This window comes from Dermacentor silvarum, chromosome 3 (assembly GCF_013339745.2).
Source record: "Dermacentor silvarum isolate Dsil-2018 chromosome 3, BIME_Dsil_1.4, whole genome shotgun sequence".
Taxonomy (NCBI): Eukaryota; Metazoa; Arthropoda; class Arachnida; order Ixodida; family Ixodidae; genus Dermacentor; species Dermacentor silvarum.
This window is the reverse complement of record NC_051156.1, coordinates 123,035,831-123,056,962: the sequence shown is the minus strand read 5'-3', so window position 1 is coordinate 123,056,962 and position 21,132 is coordinate 123,035,831. Positions and strand designations below refer to the sequence as shown.

General features: G+C 44.2%; 1 protein-coding gene across 1 annotated transcript in view; it reads left to right on the top strand.

The window, feature by feature from the left end:
• LOC125944337 (uncharacterized oxidoreductase TM_0325-like) overlaps positions 1-21,132 on the top strand; it is a 103,663-nt gene that overhangs the window by 39,744 nt on the left and 42,787 nt on the right. The window contains exons 6-8 of the mRNA XM_049664724.1: positions 3,684-3,753; positions 11,225-11,261; positions 18,759-18,822. Coding sequence (XP_049520681.1) covers positions 3,684-3,753; positions 11,225-11,261; positions 18,759-18,822 — 171 coding nt within the window. The remainder of the gene's footprint in view (positions 1-3,683; positions 3,754-11,224; positions 11,262-18,758; positions 18,823-21,132) is intronic.

Genomic DNA, 21,132 nt, shown 5'->3' with positions numbered 1-21,132 from the left:
CTCATTCTTTCAGCGGTGATTTGTTTCAAGATGTAGAGAGAGGACTGAGTAGTGCGTGCTGCTGGGCTAGTCGGTTCATACTAATGGCCACTCAGCAACATGTAAATATAAAGGGGCGGCTGCAAGGAGAGCACTCACTTCCGACTGTTTATTCTGCTTACAATTATGTCGAATATAGAAAAGCATGCATTCTGCAACATAATCGTAATAATAAAAAAATTCAGACGGTCTTTCCAAGGACGGAGGGCAAGAGGCGTGCCGCGGATACAGGACGTACCTTACTTCTTATGATTAAAAATATCTAAAAATTTAAGGGCCGCTGCCTCCCTACTGCTACCCAGCATCGTTATTTTCTCTGGCCTTGGCTCACACTAATGTATACGGCAGTACGAATGCAAATGCGCGCCACCTTTAACTTTTTGAGACATTTTACCTGTTAGAAAAAGGTGTGGATGTTTCTATTCTGAGTGAAAAACAAGCGACCAGCTCTGAGAAAACTTATGATGCCTTCGAACGGAACGCATATTCGTACTGATGGTGGCTACGTCGTTATTCTGCGGACTCTTGCGCGGCCAGAACCGAATTCGTGAGCCCGCATTGTTTGCCACCTGTCTTGTTCTCTGCGACTGTTCTCCCCAACACACTCTCGGCATAGATTTCGTGGACGAGTAAGGCGCAATAATTAAATTCCGCGAGCGCACCGCACGTTCTCCACAGGATAAGGAAGACGGCAGCTGCGAAACTGCGCGGCGTGTTTTATTGCGATAGCAATTATATGGACACTGCAGGCGCATTTTTGCCGCCGGTGCCGCCGTCGTCGTGACGTTCTGTATAAAGTCCAAGTGCCAAAACACTGCCGCCGTTCGCCGTATGCTGTATGTGCGAGTGAAAGCGCGCGAGGGGCGCCGACAATCGGGTTTCAGTCTGGCGCGTCGCGCAAGAGAGGGAAGCTGCCAAAAAAGGCGTCGTCTTCCGTCACGCGAAAGGCCGTGGGGGGATGGGAGGGCGGAGATGGCGACGTTCTCTGACAGCAACTGCGTATTTCCCGGCCGCGCATATGGTGAAGCGACAATCGCAGCTCCATCTCGCGCACGCATGCAGGGAGGGAAGTGCGGAGGCAGTGCGGGAGGGAAGATGGGCGGCGATCTACTCCGGCGGCAACTGCGTACTTCACGCGGCCGTGCGCAGTCGCGCGCGCCGTAGCTTGAAAGCGATCTGGAGCCGGTTGATAACTTTGTGCGTGCGGTGTTCACGTCGGTCAGTTGGCGTTGAAGTGATCGACAGCAAAAGGTCACTTCGTTAGATGCTGCTGCGGCGCCTCCTCACGCCAGCGTTATGACAGCGAGATTCTGCGGTCATCGAGTGTGATGTGTTCAGTTTGCCTGTGTTCGCTGACACCGTGCTTGTTAATTTAGCTAGTTCACGAATATTTCCAAGATTATACGGCTGATAAAACTACTATCCTTACTTCGTATAGCTGTCTACAAATTTGCGATCGCAATCGATGCTTCGCCTTTCGGGCAAGACTGCGTCTTTTTGACGACACCGTGAATTTACCTCCACGACCGCACTTCTTGAGGCCACCCAAGAAGGCTTGCCCAATGGGGAATCGGTTGCCAAAAGGAACGTGTCATTTTTGTTGCAGAACTGTCCATGTGCGGCCCGAAGACTGATTCAAATTTGTGACGAACGCACACAGACACTTGGTACAAATTTGAGTTGCAAGCATCGGCGCCTTTCCCTCTGCACGGTCCATGCCCACAAAGATACTGTTGCCGACATCACCAAATGCTTCGCATTTCAGAAAGTGGTCTTTGCTAATCGTGTCTTCGGTACTATCGGTGTCAACCGAAGCTTTTACTCAGTCAAGATCGCGCTTCACGCGTTTCTCATGGAAATGCAGCCATGGTTTGCGCTTTCTTCTAAGGTTTGCGAAACACCTGTCACTGAACACCGAATCATGTCAAATGCTAAAACAATCCCTATACGACAACAGCCTTATTGTGTTTCCGAAAATAAGCGCGAGGCTATTAAACAGAAAGTTAAGGAGATTCTTGACGATGGCGTCATCAAACCTTAAAGCAGTCTTTGCTGTTCCCCAGTTGTTTCTGTGAAGACAAAAAAAAAACACACAAAAAACACGAAACAATACGCTTAGCTGTCGGTTATGAGAAGGAAAATGATTTCACGAAAAAAGACGATTAGCCACTGCCGCGTGCATACGACTCTCTTGACCAGTGACTGGAATCATCCCTGTTGTCTTCACAGAAAACAAATGAAGTATAGCCGCTACGGACAAACTGATTCGGTTTGTCGAGACGCGTTCGGCGCGTTCAACATGGCGTGTAGCAGCGCAGCGATCAGCGGTTACCGCAGTGCATGCGCATATGTGCGCCCCAAGCCGCCGTTCCTTTTTAGTGGCACAAGCATCAGGTTACACTTTTCTTTCTTTTGCAGCACTTCCTGTTCACCTCCTGAGACGACCGGGGACGAAATTCAGAAAAATATAGTACAGCATAAAATTCATGGGTTTCATTATAGATGTGATATCAGAGCATAAGTTTAGTTACAAGTGAATTACTGGAGTTTCTGGAATAATCAGAACTAATTAGGCGAGACGACCGGAGAAGAATTTGAAAATAAATAAGAAGCGAAAAAAATAGTGCAGTACAAAATTCATGGGTTTCATTATAGATACGAGCAACGATACGAAAAAAAAAAACGTGACGTTTCTCCAGAACCACAATGGCCGGAATTTATCGTTCACACCGCACGTGTCATACACCAAGAAGAGGTAGACAGGTCTTTTCACTATCTTTAAAATTTTGTAGAGTAGTTGCGCATTGCATCTCTACCTTTAATACTATGGGTATGTAATTCACCATTCATGGGCTTGTAAGGGTACAGCGTGTCCGTGCTAGGCAAGACCGCACGATCCTCCGCGTGCTGAATGTTTTTCTAATTCAAACTGCAGGGACTTACATTGCCACTCCTAAGTTCATGGCCGTAAGAAAGAATGCCGCGTACATGTGTCCTAAGTACATGTTAACAGCAACCGTTATCACTATAGAGCGCGGCCACGCGATTGCCCCATGCATTGTGGTCGAATTTCTTACGTGCATGTCGCCAGAGCAGCTCATTGCCTTTTGTTATCTTACTAGGAGTACACCAATATTTAAAGCTTTCGAATAAACAAGTATTCATTTATGACCCCTTCAGAAAGCTACATAAAAATGCACAGCGCTGTTTCATATTTGGACAGTAGTATTTATTTGCGTATGCTTTAAAAAGATGCAGTGAACGTTCATTGTCGTTAAGACGAGCACGCACCTGATCACGTCATTGAAACATTTTCTATACTCGAGCTTTCCCTGCGCCCACCCAATGAAGACTGATGCACGCGCTGGTTAAGCAAGTCAGACCAACATTGGGTGTCAGCTGATAGCTGCTGCGTTCACCTCAATGCTTTTATTGCATTTGCAGTGAAGTGTAATGTCAACAACTGCTACTGCTAATACACTTACTACTGGGTGTACCAGTGTGTGGCATGGGGCTACTAGGGATCACCACAACTATTACTTCTGCTATTTTGACAACTGAAACTGCTGTAACTACAGCGGCTATAAGTAATAATCGTCAACTTGACTTTGAGGAAACGACCCCTCTGCCACTTCTACCTGCAGGTTCAGTTGAACGTTGCTTACGGAGTCACCAAGGCAGCCCTGGACCACCTGACACGATGCGCGGCACTAGGTGAGTGCGCTGTAGATACTGCGACAAACGGCGCAAATCACGTGTAGTTATCGAGAGCTCAAACATACGCGCCGGATACAGTGGGGGGGGGGGGGGGGGGAGGCATGATTGTCAGCCTATCTATGCTTTCATTTAGGCCTTTTGAAAGGCAATAAGTGGAATAACAAATTGGAGGACGCTTAAGCTTCGCCTTTAAGAGCGGCACGCGATAGCGTTAGTGGGCCCCGTTCGCGTGGCATTTTTGTTTCAGTGGGCTTCACCGCAGCACAGAACGTTGGAAAGCCAGCTTACCAAGACCAAGCTTAAACCAAACCCCTTAAAGTCGGCTTCACTTTTAAACAGCAATGCATTGCTGGGAAGACATTTTTCAAGGGGTAATATAACTCGTCTTATATTAAAGTGTGAAGGCCCTAGCATCTATTTTGTGTATTTGATCAATTGTTTGCTATTGCCCCGACGTGCGCGCCCGTCCAAAACACATTAAGGCTGTTGCACATGCTGCTACTGGAGCGAAACAAATCGGTGCGATCGCACGCGTCGCAATGCGGTTTTTGAGGGCTCAATTCACATTATCGCGATTTCAACAATGCGACTGATAGGACGCCCAGGGTTGCTTGCTGCCAAATTTTGTGGCATAACTCGTGTAATTTTTCAAATATAATTGAAACACCTGTGCGTTACAAAATTATGGAGCAGTCTTTAAGGGGAAAATAATATGCGTGTTTTGTGTTTTAAACATGCTTCAAAGTTTAATTTGTTTTGGAGTGCGCAACAGCGGTTTATGAAGTTCAATACGAGGAGAGATGGCGGACGTAAACAGCTGTTCGCGAGCTGGTCGTTCAGCGCCGGTGTGTTGTCTCGTGTGTCTTTTATGCCCGTTTCGTTCTTCCTGCGATACAAAAAATTACAAGAGGACTTATCAAAATTGTAGCGATTTGGGCCTGTTGGTTGAACATCGGATCACCAGCCCAGCGGCTGCGTCGCCGAAACGCGTTGCGTTGGCGTACCGTGGAACGTGTCGGCTACGGTACACGTTCGTCTGTGTCTCATGTGCTCTTTTGTGTCTGTGTATTTGCGCTTCAAACTATTTCCGAAGGACTTATCAACAAGCCCATATAGATGTCATCACATACGCAGTATTCGGAATTCGGACGACTTCCATTCGGAAGTCGTCATGTCAACGCAGAGACCCTCGCGCTACGCGTGCTTAACGTGAGGTTCTGAAGAAAGGATGTGTGTATATTGCTCGTAATTGCGCATGAGCGGTTCCTGCTCCTAGCAATATTCTTGCACCAAACTTAGCAGCAAGCACCAACCCAAAATCTCACGTCTGCCCCTGAAGGAAGCCGCAAATGATCTGTTTGTAATTACAGAACGGGCAATGGATTTTGTGTTGCGAACATTAATCTTAGCGCCAGCCTGGTTCGTCCGCCGCGGCGTGTGTGCTGTAATTATTCATACAAGTGCTCTCTGAATATTTCGAAACACGTAAAAGCCGGCACCACATTTTTTTAGGAGCTGCAGTCACTTGTGTACGTAGAATCATATCATTCTGACAGACATAGGTGTCGTCTACTTTCTCGTACTGTTTCTCGCCCTGTTACTGTGCTCTGAATCTTTATGAAGAAGCTTAATATGCTGCAGTACGTAGCGCAGCCACGTAGCCCCACGGCTTACATTAAATACCTTGTTAGGAGTACGTTTGTTTGTTTATTAACAAAATCGAACGCTACAACTTTGTATCCACAGTGGCAAGTGTAAAGTAAGAAGCTATCGAAACTATCTGCTAATAGCATGCGCGTGCTTCTACCTGCTTCAGGACATTATCTTAAAGGTGAGGCTGAAAACCCCAGGTAACCAAAAACATATGCAACTGGAGCAGATCCTATGTTTCCTTTTCTGGAAATGAAAGCCAATATCCCAGTCTGTTAAGCTAGTCATGCTAATTGGAGCCATTTCAAACTAGGTTATTTGACCAAAATAAGAAAGTGCAAGGAAAGCGTCAAGGTACAATCTAATCTGGAATTCCCGAACCGATTGTATTAGCAAAACTTTATGCCTCCCTGAATTGCGTGCGTTAACCCAATGCTGAAAACAGGGGAAGCTGATTCCCTTGGTGTTGAATGTTGAAAAGCTGCTCGAATGTCAATAACAGACTACATATGTTCTGAGAAAAAGTGAGGGGCACTGACAATATCTCTAAGCTTTTGTATGAGCTTTCACCTTGAACAAGAATGGAATAAAAATAGTTACCTTTGCAAGCCTCAGAATCCAAACATTCTCACATTTTTGAGGAGACCATATTAAATTTTTAATATATAGGCAATAAAAATGTGCCTAAGTACAAGTACACACTGAACACACTTGAGTGGTTGAGTGGCCCGCTGCGAATGCAAAAGCGTCCATAGCTGCTACCTCGAGGTAACTGCTGGGTTCCACGTGTGTTTCTCCTATAGCCCTGGCAAGGGGAATGGTTATGCGTGGTCCCATTGCACCATTGGCCTGTGCTTTTTCTTTCTTTTTTTTTGCTATAGGTGGCGGCAACTGATTCCGTCTGTTTATGTATTTAGCATTTGTATGCATCTTATGTGCATGTGTTTGTATCATGTTCTGATTGTTGTACTTGCAGTGATGCAAGCATCTTTTTTAAATATATTGCATCACAGTCATTTATTCAAATTTGTGTTGAAATGTATAAAATGTGGTCACCCAGTAATGGCCAAGACAGCCAGGGGGATTGGCAAAAAATGTGATGCAGATCCAATGCACTTGCTTGAATTGACATGAGGCAAAGCTTTCACGCCACGGTCAGTTAAACTCTAGAAAACCAACTTCAATGTGTACAGTTGTCCTTATTTCATCCGATGCAACGCATATGCAATGTTTGCTCATGCACCGCACAGGCCAGATAATGTAATGTATACATAGCTCAGTGAACTCAGTCCAACGTCGGCTCATTAAGACTTCGAACTTACCACGAGTCTGAGTTCCTGTGAGCCTGGCTGAGTAGAATTTTGGTGAATACGAGTAAGAGCAAGCTCGGTTCAGTAAACTTTTGGGGAATATTGTCACGTGGTTGTCATGGCAAGCTCAGCTGAGTATAATTGTGGTGAATATGAGTCAGAATAAGCTCAGGTAAATAGATTTTGGTGAATATTACTCAATGCAAGCTCGCCTGAGTAGAATCGTTGTGAATATGAGTCAAAGGAAGCTCGTCCGAGTATAATTTTGCTGAATATCAGTCAAAGCAAGCTCGGCTAAGTAGAATTTTGGTGAATATGAGTCAGAGTAAGCTCTAATAAGTAGAATTTTGATGAACATGGGTCAGAGTATGCTCAGCTGAATATAATTTTGCTGAATAGGAGTCAGAGAACGCTCGGATAAGCAGAATTTTGGTGAATATGACTCATAGCAAGCTCGGCTGAGTAATGATGAGATATGGTTATACGAGGTTATGCAGTAATACATGCAATTGCATACTCATTAGCAACATTTCCTCCATCTTGATGGGCAAGGCCTATAGCTCGTGATGAGGGTGCACACTCTATGAGCTGTGGGCACGCAAGAACAACCCACACTTGAAAAGATGCTATCATTCAGAAGAAGGAATGCAACCGGCTGACTTGACTGCACAATTTTGACCTGATTTTGTTTAATTATATAAACAACGTGTTTTCCTGCTTTTCGCATTGTTTCATGTGTTTTACAGGGAGTAGAGACAGGGAAAGCAAGGAAAGACAAGGATGTTTATGGCGAAGTAGTTTCTTAGAATACTGCGATATGTTAGGACCAGCATAAACAAAAGAAATTCGATGCACTGAAATAAGGGAAATATGCAATTACCTTTTAGTGTGATGGTTAATACAGGTGCAGTAAGGATACAAAGTCTGCAACACATTGAAGGTTTATTGGTTTTTGTGCAGGAGAAAAATTATACATCGGGAAAATGAGAAAAAACTGTTCCTATAATGCTCCGAAAACAAACTGACAATGCTGTTGACCTGGTCAGCTGTTGACCAGTCAAAGTGTTAAATGTGCTATTGTAGAGCATTCATTACGATATATAGTTTGCACGTTCGCTTTGCGAGCTTGATAAGCAGTCGCGTCTCGCAGCGGAAGTAACGTTCCAATCAGATAATTTATTAGGGAAAACTAGCGGCACCTTTTGACCACAGCACTTGTCCGTAGTTGCGTATTCTTTAAATTGTTCCTTCCGTAAAAGCATACCACGCTACAACTGTGGCGTTTTCGAGTGGCTTGTACAACCAAAAAGTTGGGACATCCAAAGGCCATGTCTTTCCGTGAGGTACACTCGTAGTATTTACGCACTCGCAGCGCGTGTGAATAACGGAAAAGCACGCAAAAGTACGTACTATCAGCACACGAAGCCAACCTAAAAAACAGCGTCGCCAGATTAGCAACGTAGCGTGTCAACAAACTCGTAGAAATCTCAGAACCGAATCTGACCTACGAGTTTTTATCTGCACTGTTCGCGTGTCGGTGCTGATGTTACGTACCGATTGCGCAATCCAAGGCTCCACTCAATTAGTTGCACTGTTCGAGGCTTCTTGATCCAATATTTATAGACAAAAAAGTATCCGTAAACGTTGCGTTGAGCGACCGCCGCCATTTTCCAAAACAGACCGCGAAATACCTCTCGGCGCAATTTTGACGGAAAACTCGCAGCGATTGCTGCGACGTTGCGACGCTGCGACCAACCGGTTGGTCGCAGCCGAAAATCGCAGAATCGGCCCTGCGACTGCGATTTTCGTCGCATGCGACGGAAATCGCACTTCCGGTGCGACAATCGCGGTGAAAAATCGCACCATGTGAAACGGCCTTTAGTCGGGGCATGTCAGGCGTCTGTCGGTGTCCGCGCGCCGGCAGGTGTTATCTCTCCGCTCTAACTCCCTCTCCCATAGCAACAGCTGCGGGCGCGCGCGCTTATACGCGCCCCTTGCAACCGGAGCTTGTGGTGCGGGCGGAGTAGCGGAGAGTGAGTGGAGAGGGTAGGTGCAGTGCTTCGCCGCTCCTTCTCTCGCCGTTCGCTCTCTCTCCTCCCTGCGCCCCACTCTCCCGTTCGCTCGCTCGCTCGTATATATAAATGGAGTGAAGCGCGCGCCTCACTCTCGACCGTTCGCTGGCTGGGCGCCTCTCAAGGCGATGGCAGAAGTCGGTGAAGGCGAATGTCTGACGAACGTAAAAAAAGCGTCGCGTGATTAGCGACGTAGCATGTGAACAAACGCATAGAAATCACAGAACCGAATCTGACCTACGAGTTTTTATCTGCGCTGTTCGCGTGTCGGTGCTGATGGTACGTACCGATTGTGCAATCCACAGCTCCACTCAATTACTTGCAGTGTTCGAGGCGTCTTGAGCCAACATTTATATACAAAAAAGTATCTATAAACGTTGTGTTGAACGACCGACGCCATTTCCCAAAACAAACCGCGAAATAACTCTCGGCGCAATTTCGACGGAAAGTAGGAGAGAGAGAGATATCAATGTCACTACAATCTCAGGCGCACATAGAGTGGCGCTATAACTGCAACGTAGAAAAGCCGTGGTGCCGATTTAGGGCGCCGTCGAGGTGGGGAAGACGGTATACATCCGGCTTGGTAAAGTTGTTTAGGCGGCGATAACCGTTGAAGATCAGACGCTAAGAATTAACTTGCTGCACTAGAACGGGCGAACCACGACATAATATTGGACTTTGACAATATACATGGGTGCTTAGAGAACTTAGATAGTGGTACTGGCGCCACACTATAAACAAAGTTTACACCCTTTGGGTTGTATCTTGACCCCAAACGATAATCGCCATCTGTCTTCTCCGCATTTCCATTCTTAACGCTGTGAGATCGGTACTTACTTTCTAGTCAGGAAAGGCTTTCGCGTTATCAGCGTGACACAGCATTTTCGGCAGGAAAGTATAGCGAGCGCTGAGTTTTCAAGAAAGGAAACACAAGCAAGGCAGATGAAGATTATTGTTTGGGGACAAGATACGACCCAAAGAGTGTAAACGTTTTTTACAGTGGAGTTCTCTCGTAGAGTATGTGCGAACGCTGAGGACTGAGAATTTCCGTGTCAAACGATGAGTTTTTTTTCTGCTTGTAACAGCGACATTTGGGCTTATAAATTCATTTGACAAATAAATTTATGTTACTCTGCTGGTGCGGGCCACTTATGACATATTATTAGGCTTTGGTAATATTCATCAGTGCGTAGAGACCTTAGATTGCGGTATTGGTGCGAGTTCTCTCCTAGACAATGTGCTAAACATAAGACAGTATTTTAGAGACGTATGGAGGACGAAGAAGTTGCCGTGTCACAAGAAGGGTTTTTCCTTGCGTGAACAGCAATGTTTGTGTGTGTAGATTCATTGCGCGCTCGTCCAGATTCCTGCCATGGCATAGTTGAACGAACACGATCAAGGAAATGGTTCTAGTTCCGCCATCAGTCGCTGAATCCCCGAAAATTATAATTGCTTGATGACGGGGAATATTCGAATGCGACAAAGACCTGATGACACAGTGTCGTGCGGTGACCTGCAATATCACCATAATTTTGTGGGCTCGCTTTGTTCTAGGTCATTGAAAGAATGCCAAACTGCACTTGTCCATGATGCAGAAAAAGGGATAGTGGTCTGTATCAAATTATAAGGATGCCGCGCAATACCCTACTTTGAACGGAATCTCGGCTCGCCTACTTTCCCTGGGACCTATTTGATCCCTGTATTCAGCTCAAACTGGCCGCCAGGTTGTTCCGATTTAACGCCATTTGCTTTGTTATCTGCAAGGATGGTGGATGCAAGATGTGCAAGGCGATTAGCGCATTACTGCAGAACACCTTAAGGAAAGAATTCGAGACATGATCATGAACCCGCCTCTGCAGTTTCTGTGCAAAGTTTCGGATGTGGTCAAATCAAATTTACTTTTCAATCCTTCTGCAAATTTACTTCCCTGGAATCGGCCAATGACTCTACAAATCCCAAATTTACATTAAATACTAACTTTCCACAAACATCGGCGTAGTAACTAACGCATTGCAGGTCTATTCGATTCGCCTGCTCTCCTGAACTTCACGAAACAGCATACTTTACTTATTTTGTTGCCCATTGCAAACGAACGGCAAATGCACTTTGCCCTTTGCTTGAGACGGTGCGCGCTCGGTACATCGACTTCGTGGCCGCATGTGCGCTCGCGGGATGCGTATACTGCAGGCCTTGTGCAGAATGTGCCGAAGTGGGTTTTGCACCCTAAAGAGGCAGCATTTATTTGGACGGACCTAAAGTTTACAAAGTTAAGCATATCGGGTGAAGTCTAGTTTTTTTTCGTTTAGCCCCCCCCCCCCCTCCCACATAGGGGAGGCTACACCCAAATTACTTTCAGCTGCTAACCTCAACACATCGTTGTCATTGTTTCTGATTGGTCAGGCAACTCATTGGAAGGTTCTCTTTCTTTCGTTTCAGAGAATGCTCCGTATGGTGTCCGTGTGAACTCAATCAAGTAAGAGCACCATGTGCATTGTGATTACATTTCGCGTATTCAAGCCTCTCGTGTTTCAAAGTTTTGCGGCAGACAAGGAACTGACAGAGCTACTATAAACGTGTTGGGGATCCCTTATTGCATTTTTGTGCAAGCGAGCAATTGGTGTGCGTCACGGGAGCGTTTGATGCACAGCAGCAACGCGATGATGGTGATGGCGGCGATGGCATGACAGACAGACAGACTATGAACTTTTATTTAGGTCCTGAGGGACAAGCCAGCGGAGACCCGTTGGGGCCTCCGGCTCGCCGCTGGCTGCTCCCATGTCGAAATCAGGAGGCCAAGCCTCTCCGCTCTTTCACGGGCCCTCTGGACGGCCATGGACTGGAGCTTGAGTTCCGTACTAGGCATGACTAATTTTTTTAATCCGCCGAAGAAACATTATGCTGCTGTGCAGCACAGCGCACAACTGCAATCTCAAGCAATTTTTATGTGAATGATGTGCATCGTTTACAAGCTAGTCGAAATTTAAGAACTAAACCAGATCAAACGGGTGCGCGGTGTGCGACGTCTACGCAGCGATGTTGAGGGCTACCTGTCGTGCTCGCGAATGATGACGAAAGGTGTATTCCACGTATACATAAATTTATCAAGCCATTCAATAGGAGCTTTTGTACCAGTGAGTAATACCCATTCTAGACTCTTGACCAACAATGGGCGTATGTTTAGTGGCCCAAGAACGTAGTAGTGAAAACATAAACATTTAAAAAAATGTGGTTGATCCCTCTTATATAGGAATCGGTATAGAACACGAAAGTGAAACGTGTCTTCACAGAAGTAGTGTAATGTTTATTGCACATTGATATATAATGTATATTGGTGTTTTGTGGCTAAAGCGCCCTTAGGCGTTGATGCACCCACGCTGACGCCTGGTGGCACGTCTCCTCCATCACGACTACCAACGTCGATGACCATGAGCAACCGTCGTGCATATGGAAGCTGCACTACGCTGCACACGCTAGCACAACGCGAAAGACGAAGCACGTAACTGACACACTAATACAACGCGCAAGACAAAGCACGTAACTGAATCGTCACCGAGTCAAATCAGCGCGTACAGCGCGTCGTAATTGCAGCCTCCGCGATCAACTTCAGAAACATTTTCAGAGCTAATTGCGGAGGCCACGCTCCGCTGTGCTGAGTACGGTGCTGAGTACGGTGGCGTTGGTAGTGCTTCTTGATGCCAGCGTCCCTTCGAATGCTGGCATCGAGGCGTCGTAGTGCTGAGACCACCGAAGCGTTCACTGTCGGTGCGCGTTAGTGTCATAATGCAGTACTTCTCTTTTCTGCTCGTAGGCGGCGGCACCGCCCCGAGCAAGAGCGCGGGTACACGGAGGAGTGTTAGATATATAAGGCGCGTCTGTGTAGCTCTCTGCAAATGCGTTTGTGGCGCAATGGGTTAAACGCTCGGCGATCTATCGTCGCGGACCGAGAGGTCGTGGGTTCGATTTCCAAATTTTGCATGTTTGTGGAACTTTTTCTTCTGGTTTCTTTCTTTGTATTATGTTCTATGACGTATTTCCGTGACGGAAATACGTCAGTGAAGTCTTGGTGGACCCCGGCATAAAACACTTTCGTGTTAAAACAATGACGCCATTGAATATCTTGGGCTATTTTGTTAAGGTTTCTGTGTGCTTTAGAGATACCTCCAAACCGACATTAAATGTACAGGTTTTGTGACGTGTTTTGATGCTTGATTCCGCAGCAATGACAGACGCTCGCAAGCAGTACTTCGTAGGTCAAAATGATATATTAACCGTTGCCCATACTTTCTTATATTAACCAAACCATTATGTTATACACATTGCAATTGGGCCACTTAATGTCCAAAATCAAAGCGGGTGCATATCATGCACTATCAATGAAACCGTCTGCTTTGCTTGGACATATACATATTTGTGCATGTTATATATATATATATATATATATATATATATATATATATGTTTCGTTCGTGAGCTTGGTGTTATGGCAGAGAACAGAGTACCGCTCTTTCGGATTAATTTCACGCTCACATAGTGCTTAATGCCTCATTACGCGGCTCAGCGTACGAATAAATAAAGAATCTAGCCAAATAAACATTAGCTTTAATTAGTTACTGGACTTAATACGTATTTTGTACTAATTTACTTTGACGTGGTGGCATGGAACAGAGGGTGAACACCGGGCTTCTAATGTAAAGGTCGTTAGTTCGAATCCTCTTCCAGTCCTATATATTTTCAGGCATGGAGTGGCGCCTGACACCGGCAAGAAATCTGCCGAGAGCCAGTGGTGCTATACTAGCACAGTTGCAACCAAATTAGAAAGGCTAAAGCTTCAACAAAAACACTCCCTCATCAGAGCAGGAATTGGCCTCCCTGGTGTAGTTTTCGGCCCCTACCATGAATCCTGCAATTAACCCATGGCCCTCAGTCACCAGCGGCTGCAGAGCACCTGACCAAGGCGATGTTCATACCTGGAACACGGCAGAAGGTCCTAAGAATCTCTGGATCCGGACAGGCCGCCACTTGAAACTGAACCTGGCAACGTTTAACACTCGAACCCTCTCGAGTGAGGCTAGCGTAGTAGGGCTCTTTCTGGAATTATCAGGCATTGCCTGGTATGTTATTGGCCTTGGTGAGGTTAGAAGAACTGGTGAGGCTTATGCAGTGCTGACAAACGGCCACGTCCTCTGCTACAGAGGTCTTCCAGATAAGAGAGAATACGGTGTAGGATTTCTAATTCATAAGGACAGAGTGGGCTACATTGATGAATTTTTCAGCAATAATGAGAGGATAGCAGTCATCGTATTAACACTAAAAAGGAAATATGGAATAAATGTGCTGGCCTATGCTCCAACGTCCAGTCACGATGATGAAGAAATAGAAAAGCTTTATGACGATGTTGAATTAGAGATGAGAAAGGTGCAACATCAGTATACTGCAGTCATCGGCGACTTCAATGCAAAAGTGGGCAAAAAGCAGGCTGGTGAGCAAGCAATTGGCAACTACGGCATCCATTCTAGGGACACTAGAGGTGAGATGTTGGTATAATTCAAGGAAATGAATAGGCTCCGAATAATGAATACCTTCTTCAGGAAGCGCAGTAATAGGAAGTGGACCTGGAAAAGCCGTAATGGAGATACAAGACATGGAATAGATTTGATATTCATGCCGATGCCACCGTAGTGCAGGACGTAGAAGTGTTAGGTAGGATAAAGTGCCGTGATCATAGCTTAGTAAGGCCTAGGATTTGTGTCGATTTGAAGAGAGAAAGTGCAAAATTAGCCAAGAGAAACATGCCTATCTAAACGCGGTAAGGCTTAAATGCAGACATATTCAGGCTGGCACTCGCAAAGAAATATGCAGCTTTAGAATATGAAGATAAAGCTAACACAGAGGTAATTAATGAAATAGTAACTAGGCTGATTTCCGAAGTAGCATTTCAAGTGGTGGATAAGCCACCAACGCAACCAGCCGGTAAGCTCTCCCAATTAACAAAGGATCTAATAAAGAAACTACAAAGCATGAAAATTTGTAACTGAAATGTATAACTGTCAAGACTGACGAACAAAAAAATAGGGATATTCGAAATTCTAAGATATAAAATATTGAGGAAGCAGTAAAAAATGGTCGCAGCATAAAATCAGTGAGAATACTTGGCATAGGACAAGGCAAGATGTATTACGCACTGAAAGATAAGCAGGATAATGTTATCAGCAATTTGGCTTGTATAGTACAAGCAGCAGAATTATTCTATACTGACCTGCACATTGCCAAGAGCAGTCACGCTACCTTTATTCGACATAGGGATGAAAAGGATACAAATGCTTCATCTATAACTAGCGATGAACTTAGAAGGGCCTTGGAAGACATTACCCGGGGAAACGCGGCTGGAGTAGATAGAATAACAATCGGTTTAATCAAAACTGGAGGAGATGTCGTGCTTGAAAAGCTTGCGGCCCGTTATACAAAATGCCTCACGACTTCAAGTGCACCAGAGAGATGGAAGAATGCTAACATTACAGTAATCTATAAGAAGGGAGATGTTAAAGAATTGAAGAATTAGAGGCCCATTAGCTTGCTTTCAGTATTGTACAAAATATTCGCCAACATTGTTTCCAATAGAATCAGGGCAACACTTCAGTCAACCAAGAGAATAGGCTAGCTTCAGGAGCGGATATTCTAGGATGGATCATATTCATGTCATCAATCAGGTAATCGAGAAATCTGTGGCGTACAATGAACCTCTCTATATGGCTTTCATAGATTATGAAACGGGATTTGATTTAGTAGAGATACCAGCAGTCATAGAGGCATTGCGTAATCAAGGAGTACAGGAGGCATATGTGAATGTCTTCGAAAACATCAACAAGGATTCCACAGCTACCTGGGTTCTCCACAAGAAAAGTAGAAAGTTACCTATCAAGAAAGAGGTCAGGCAAGGAGACCCAATCTTCTCCAATGCTATTCACTGCATGCTTAGAAGTATTCAAGCTCTTAGACTCGGAAGGCTTAGGAGTGAGGATCAACGGCGAATATCTCAGCAACCTTCGGTTTGCAGATGACATTGTCCATTTCAGCAACAATGGAGACGAATTACAGCAAATGATTGAGGACCTTAATCGAGAAAGTGTAAGAACTGTGTTGAAGATGAATATGCAGAAGACAAAGATAATGTTCAATAGCCTGGCAAGGGAACAAGAATTCAGGATCGCCAGTCAGCCTCTAGTCTGTAAAGGAGTACATTTATCTAGGTCAATTACTCACAGGGGACCTTGATCACGAGAAAGAAATTTACAGAAGAATAAAATTGGGTTGGAGTGCATAGGGAAGGCATTGCTAAATCCTGACTGGGACGTTAGAATCAGAATCGACCTTTATTATTAAAGGTTGGGACATATTACAAGTATTTAGTATACAGAAGGAGGTCCCATAGTCAAAGACTGTATCGGGACCTCCTGTACAAGAGCTATTATGATAGTTAACGTCTTAAAGCAACAGTAGCAAACAATAAAGTAGTACACAAGTAAAAAGAAAAGAGGGTTAACAGATCGATATACTCAGTAGATTGTAAAGAATAACAAGGTTTAGCATATCTCATAGGAACAAGAACAAGTGAAAAAAAACATAGAGAATTAAAAATTAATGGCCGTTTTATTTGCTTTGTTACAAGAATAAAGAAATAAAAAGTACGGATGAAACAAAAAAGACATATCAAATAAATGGGACACAATAAATCTTCTCGTTAGTCTTTCAATAATAAATGCAGTTTTAGTTCTCCTTTAAATTTCTCTAAAGATCTTGAGTTTTTCATTATAAGTAGAAGGGTGTTCCATATTGATATGGAGGTGAATTCTACGGTTAGTTTACCGTAGTTAGTGCGGACTCTTGGTATAAGAAAATTGTTGTTTAACGCGAATCTGGTGGTACAGTAAATCATCAGGTTAGATGGTGAAAATGTGATCTGTGGTAGCTCGTTATTCAGAAATCTGTAGAAAAAAATACCTAGGTTGTATTTAGTGAGTTCAGAGATGGTAAGAATGTTATTCTCATGTAGTAGATATTTGGCATTAGAAAAACGTGAACTGCAAGTAATTATTCTCATGGTTTGGTTTTGAACTATCCAGAGAGACGCAATATGAGTATTGTAGGTGTTTCCCCAACATACTATACCATAAGTAATGTGAGAGTGTAGAAAAGAATGATAAAGTGAGAGTAATGTGGTACGCGTGAAGTAAGGGCGCGTTTTAATTAAGATGCGTATACCGTAAGCAATTTTCTTTTTTATGTGAGCTATATGATTTAAATATTTCAGATTACAATCAAGTAGAATGTCGAGGAAAGATGACCATGAGCTTGGAGGAAGACAGTGGGGACCAAAAGTGATAGGCGGAATGGATGTTAAGGATCGCCGATGAGAAGAAAATACAACCAATTTAGTTTTAGTTGCATTAACAGATAACATGTTCACATTGCACCACCTTAAAATATTTTCTAAATCAGTATTTAGTTTAGTAACAAGAGAGGAGATATCTTTATCAAAGGTGAATATAGTGGTATCATCAGGGTATAAAATGCATTTTGTGAAAGAGAGACAATTAGGTAGATCATTAATATAAATCAAGAACAGAAGTGGCCCCAGGATAGAGCCCTGGGGCACACCAATGTTAGTAGTTCGCTAACGAGAATACACATTGGAAATAGAAACAACTTGAAGTCTGTTATAAGTAGCTTTTTAGTAGTAAAAGGGCAGGGCCGCAAATGCCAATTGCCTCGAGCTTAGCGAATAGGATATTATGATTTATGCTGTCAAACGCTTGCGTTAGATCGATAAAAACTGAGGCCGCAAGAAATCCTTCATCGATAAATTTTTTTAGTTGGTCAGTAAGATGGATGAGTGCCAGCTCTGTGGAATATCCAGGATGAAAACTAAACTGGCATGAAGAGAGGATATTAAATTTAGAGAGGTATTTCATTAGCCGTATTTCGATTAGTTTCTCAATGACTTTCCCAAGGAATGGTAGAATGCAAATGGGTCTGTAGTTATGTAGTAATGAGCTATCGCCTTTCTTTAGAACGTGGATGACTTTGCAATGATTAACTTCACAAGGAAATAAACCGCTTACCACTGTCTTTGAAAAGAAAAGTGTACAATCATTGCATTCTACCGGTACTAACATATGGGGCAGAAACAAAGAAGCTCGAGAGCAAGTTAAGGACCGCACAAAGAGCAATGGAACGAAAAATGCTAGGCGTAACGTTAAGAGATAAGAAAAGGGCGATGTGGATCAGGGAGCAAATGGGGTATAGGGGATATTCAAGGCAACATTACGAGAAAAAAAATGGAGCTGGGCCGGCTATGTAATACGTAGGGTAGATAACCGGTGGACCATTAGGGTTACAGAGTGGGTGTCAAGGGAAGGGAAACACCGTGGAGGACGTCAGAAAATTAGGTGGCGTGATGAAATTAGGAAATTTGTAGGCGCAAGTTGGACTCAACTAGCGCAAGACAGAGATAATCGTTGATCGCAGGGAGAGCCCCTTCGTTCTGCAGTGGACATTAAAAATAGGCTGACGATGATGATGATGACAACGTGCGCCTGTGTATATTTTTAAAGTTTCCCTCGTCTCAACAAGTCTTCGGCAGGGGTTAGTAAATTTGTGCGCACATGCACTGCCACCATGTGTGGCGAGTATTTGTGTGGCTATGGCTATGAATTGAGCACATGTGTGCCGCTTTAATTTATTTTGTCTTTTGCATGAACAGTACAGAGCAGTAAACCGAACGTTGACAAGGGTATGTCTGCTACGCCAGGTATCAGCACATGCATTACTGGTTTGCTTTTCTTCCTTATAGAGGGCGCGGGAGTTTTGAGGCACAGACATTGAAAAAATATACGGGAGGGTAGACATATAGAGCTCCGCTGTAAAAATAAAAAGCTAAAGGATACGCAAATTGTCTGCTTTTTCTTTGCAGCCCAGCTTATGTCAAGACGATGATGGGGAAAACACCAGAAGTCAGCGCAGATGAATACATGGAGGTAGGCGCCTTAAGTAATAATTATAATATAAAAAATCTACAGATCTCATGCTCTGTGGGACTCTGTGGGCTCTGTAAGAGAATCTTTGTATGCTGTTTGGTTTGATTGACGATAATTAGCGGTGATGTTGGCGGCGAATGTGTAATGTCTTCAGCGTTTAGTCCAATACGAGAGTGGTGAGTTGATGTTAAAGCCAGCCTTGCGTGCACCACTGCTGTTTGTCTGTGTAGTCCACAGACACATGCAAACAGGGAGACGTGTTTGCTTGAGGCATGTTTGTGCATCATTGTTCATAATCTCTGAGGGGACTGAGCATTATGATTGTCTCACAAGGAACATCGCATCGTGGCAGAAATGTTACTTTAATTGACTTATGGGACTGTCTGCAATTTCATTAATTATTATTGTTGTATGCAAACATTGTATACATACATTCGCGGTCTGCACCGCGTTTCGATGCGTAGCGAAGACGCTCGAGTCCCGGTTTACCAGCTCATTCTGCATACGTGGCCAGGACGCTGTTTAAACGTCAGCTCCAAGCGCTTTCTTCGGACTACGGACGATTATATGATATTTACACGATCACAGCCCAGCACGCGACCTCCACACCCCAGCACCTGCATTTTTCTGCATAGGAAAGCACGTACAGCACGTGCCATACGCACAAACAGTGAGACGTCGCAGTAACGACGCCGGCCGGTATGCAAGGAGGTGAGTGCCATCTGGGGGTGTTGCAAGAAACCCAGCGGCGCTTGTGAGCAAGACCAAAGCAGGGCCCGAAAAGTTGGGAGAAGAGGGAAAAAAGGCTATGCATTCATAATATCATTATAATCTGATTGCCATAACATAGATATAGAGTTATCAGCAGGCCTGTCTGAGAGATTCATCGTAAGGATCGTAACAGCGCAAACAAGACACGGACAAAGGGAAGGAAAAAACGACAACAGGTGTTGTCGTTTTTTTCCTTCCCTTTGTCCGTCTCTTGTTTGCGCTGTTACGATCGTTACGATGAATCCCAACCAACTGGCCCAACTTGCCGTCTTGTTGCTGTCTGAGAGAACAAGGGCTTTTAAGACATGTCCCTGCAGATTTGGCAAGGCAATACATCCAGTTATAGATCCAGTTAATCCCAATACATCCAGTTATAAGATACATCCAGATCGCGTTGCCGAGCTCAGCTCGTCAACGCCATCCTACCTAATTTTGCTTTGCACGACCTCAGCTCGTCAATGAAGATAATCTCGTTTTCAAAGCGATTTGAATGAACTAAGCGGGTCGACTTAGTTTTACCTCCTACTACACAGACGGCTGCAGTGCCAGCGTTTGATTTCCGTGATTATTTCGCATTTTGTTTTACTACGTAAGTGTCCGCACTTTTTCAACGCCTCCAAGGCCGCACTGATTCACTCTTCATGTTATGCAACATAGATTGCAGCCATTTCGTCAGCTCTGGAGAGGCGCGTTTATAGTGGCATTCGTTTTCTGCTGCATAAAAGCGTTGCTTCGTAGGCGCTCAAATATCACGTTTTTGGAATCAAGCGCTTTTTGGGCCAATGGCAGATTGGAAAGGATGGTGTATGTGCCAATCGCGGCAACCACAACTACATATACATATATGGCGTATTCAAGGGGTAAACTGAGTTATCTATCGACATAGTGTACAATGGGTTCTGAAACAAACCACTTTTGCTTTTAAATGGTGGATTAGAAGAAGATTTTCAAAACGCCAATTATTTGTGTTATAGACACCCTTTTGTGACAGGTTATTCGTTAACTTAAAGCTTATGTACTTTGCCCGAACTACGGTGTCATCGGCGTATTGAACAATTGTACATGTCGATGCAGTGAAGGCAAGGTCATTCTTGAAAATATTAAAAATTGTGGGGACATATTTAATCCTTGGGGATCTCCTGCTTTGTTGGGCAACATAGAGCCGGAGTGATAGTCCAATATCACTATTTGCAATTAGACAGATAGCTTTTAAGGGTGTCAGAAAATGATCCACGGAAGCCCAATAAATTTAACTTGTTCAAAGGAATGGCATATGGTTTACGCAGTCAAAGGCTTTACTTATATTGAGGACTAAAGCAACGCTAAACAAATTTTGGTCGACTGCGGAAAAAAAATGTATAAAAAATTCAAGCAATATTGAAGCAATAGAACCTTTAGCAGAACAAATTGCGAGCTTGTCAATGAAGCCAATCATTATTTCTAAGATCAAATTTTCTAACACGTGGGATAGTTCAGGCAAACTACATTTAAACCTGTAGTGTTTCAATCACATTCTTTTGCCCTCTTTTGGAGTCGCTT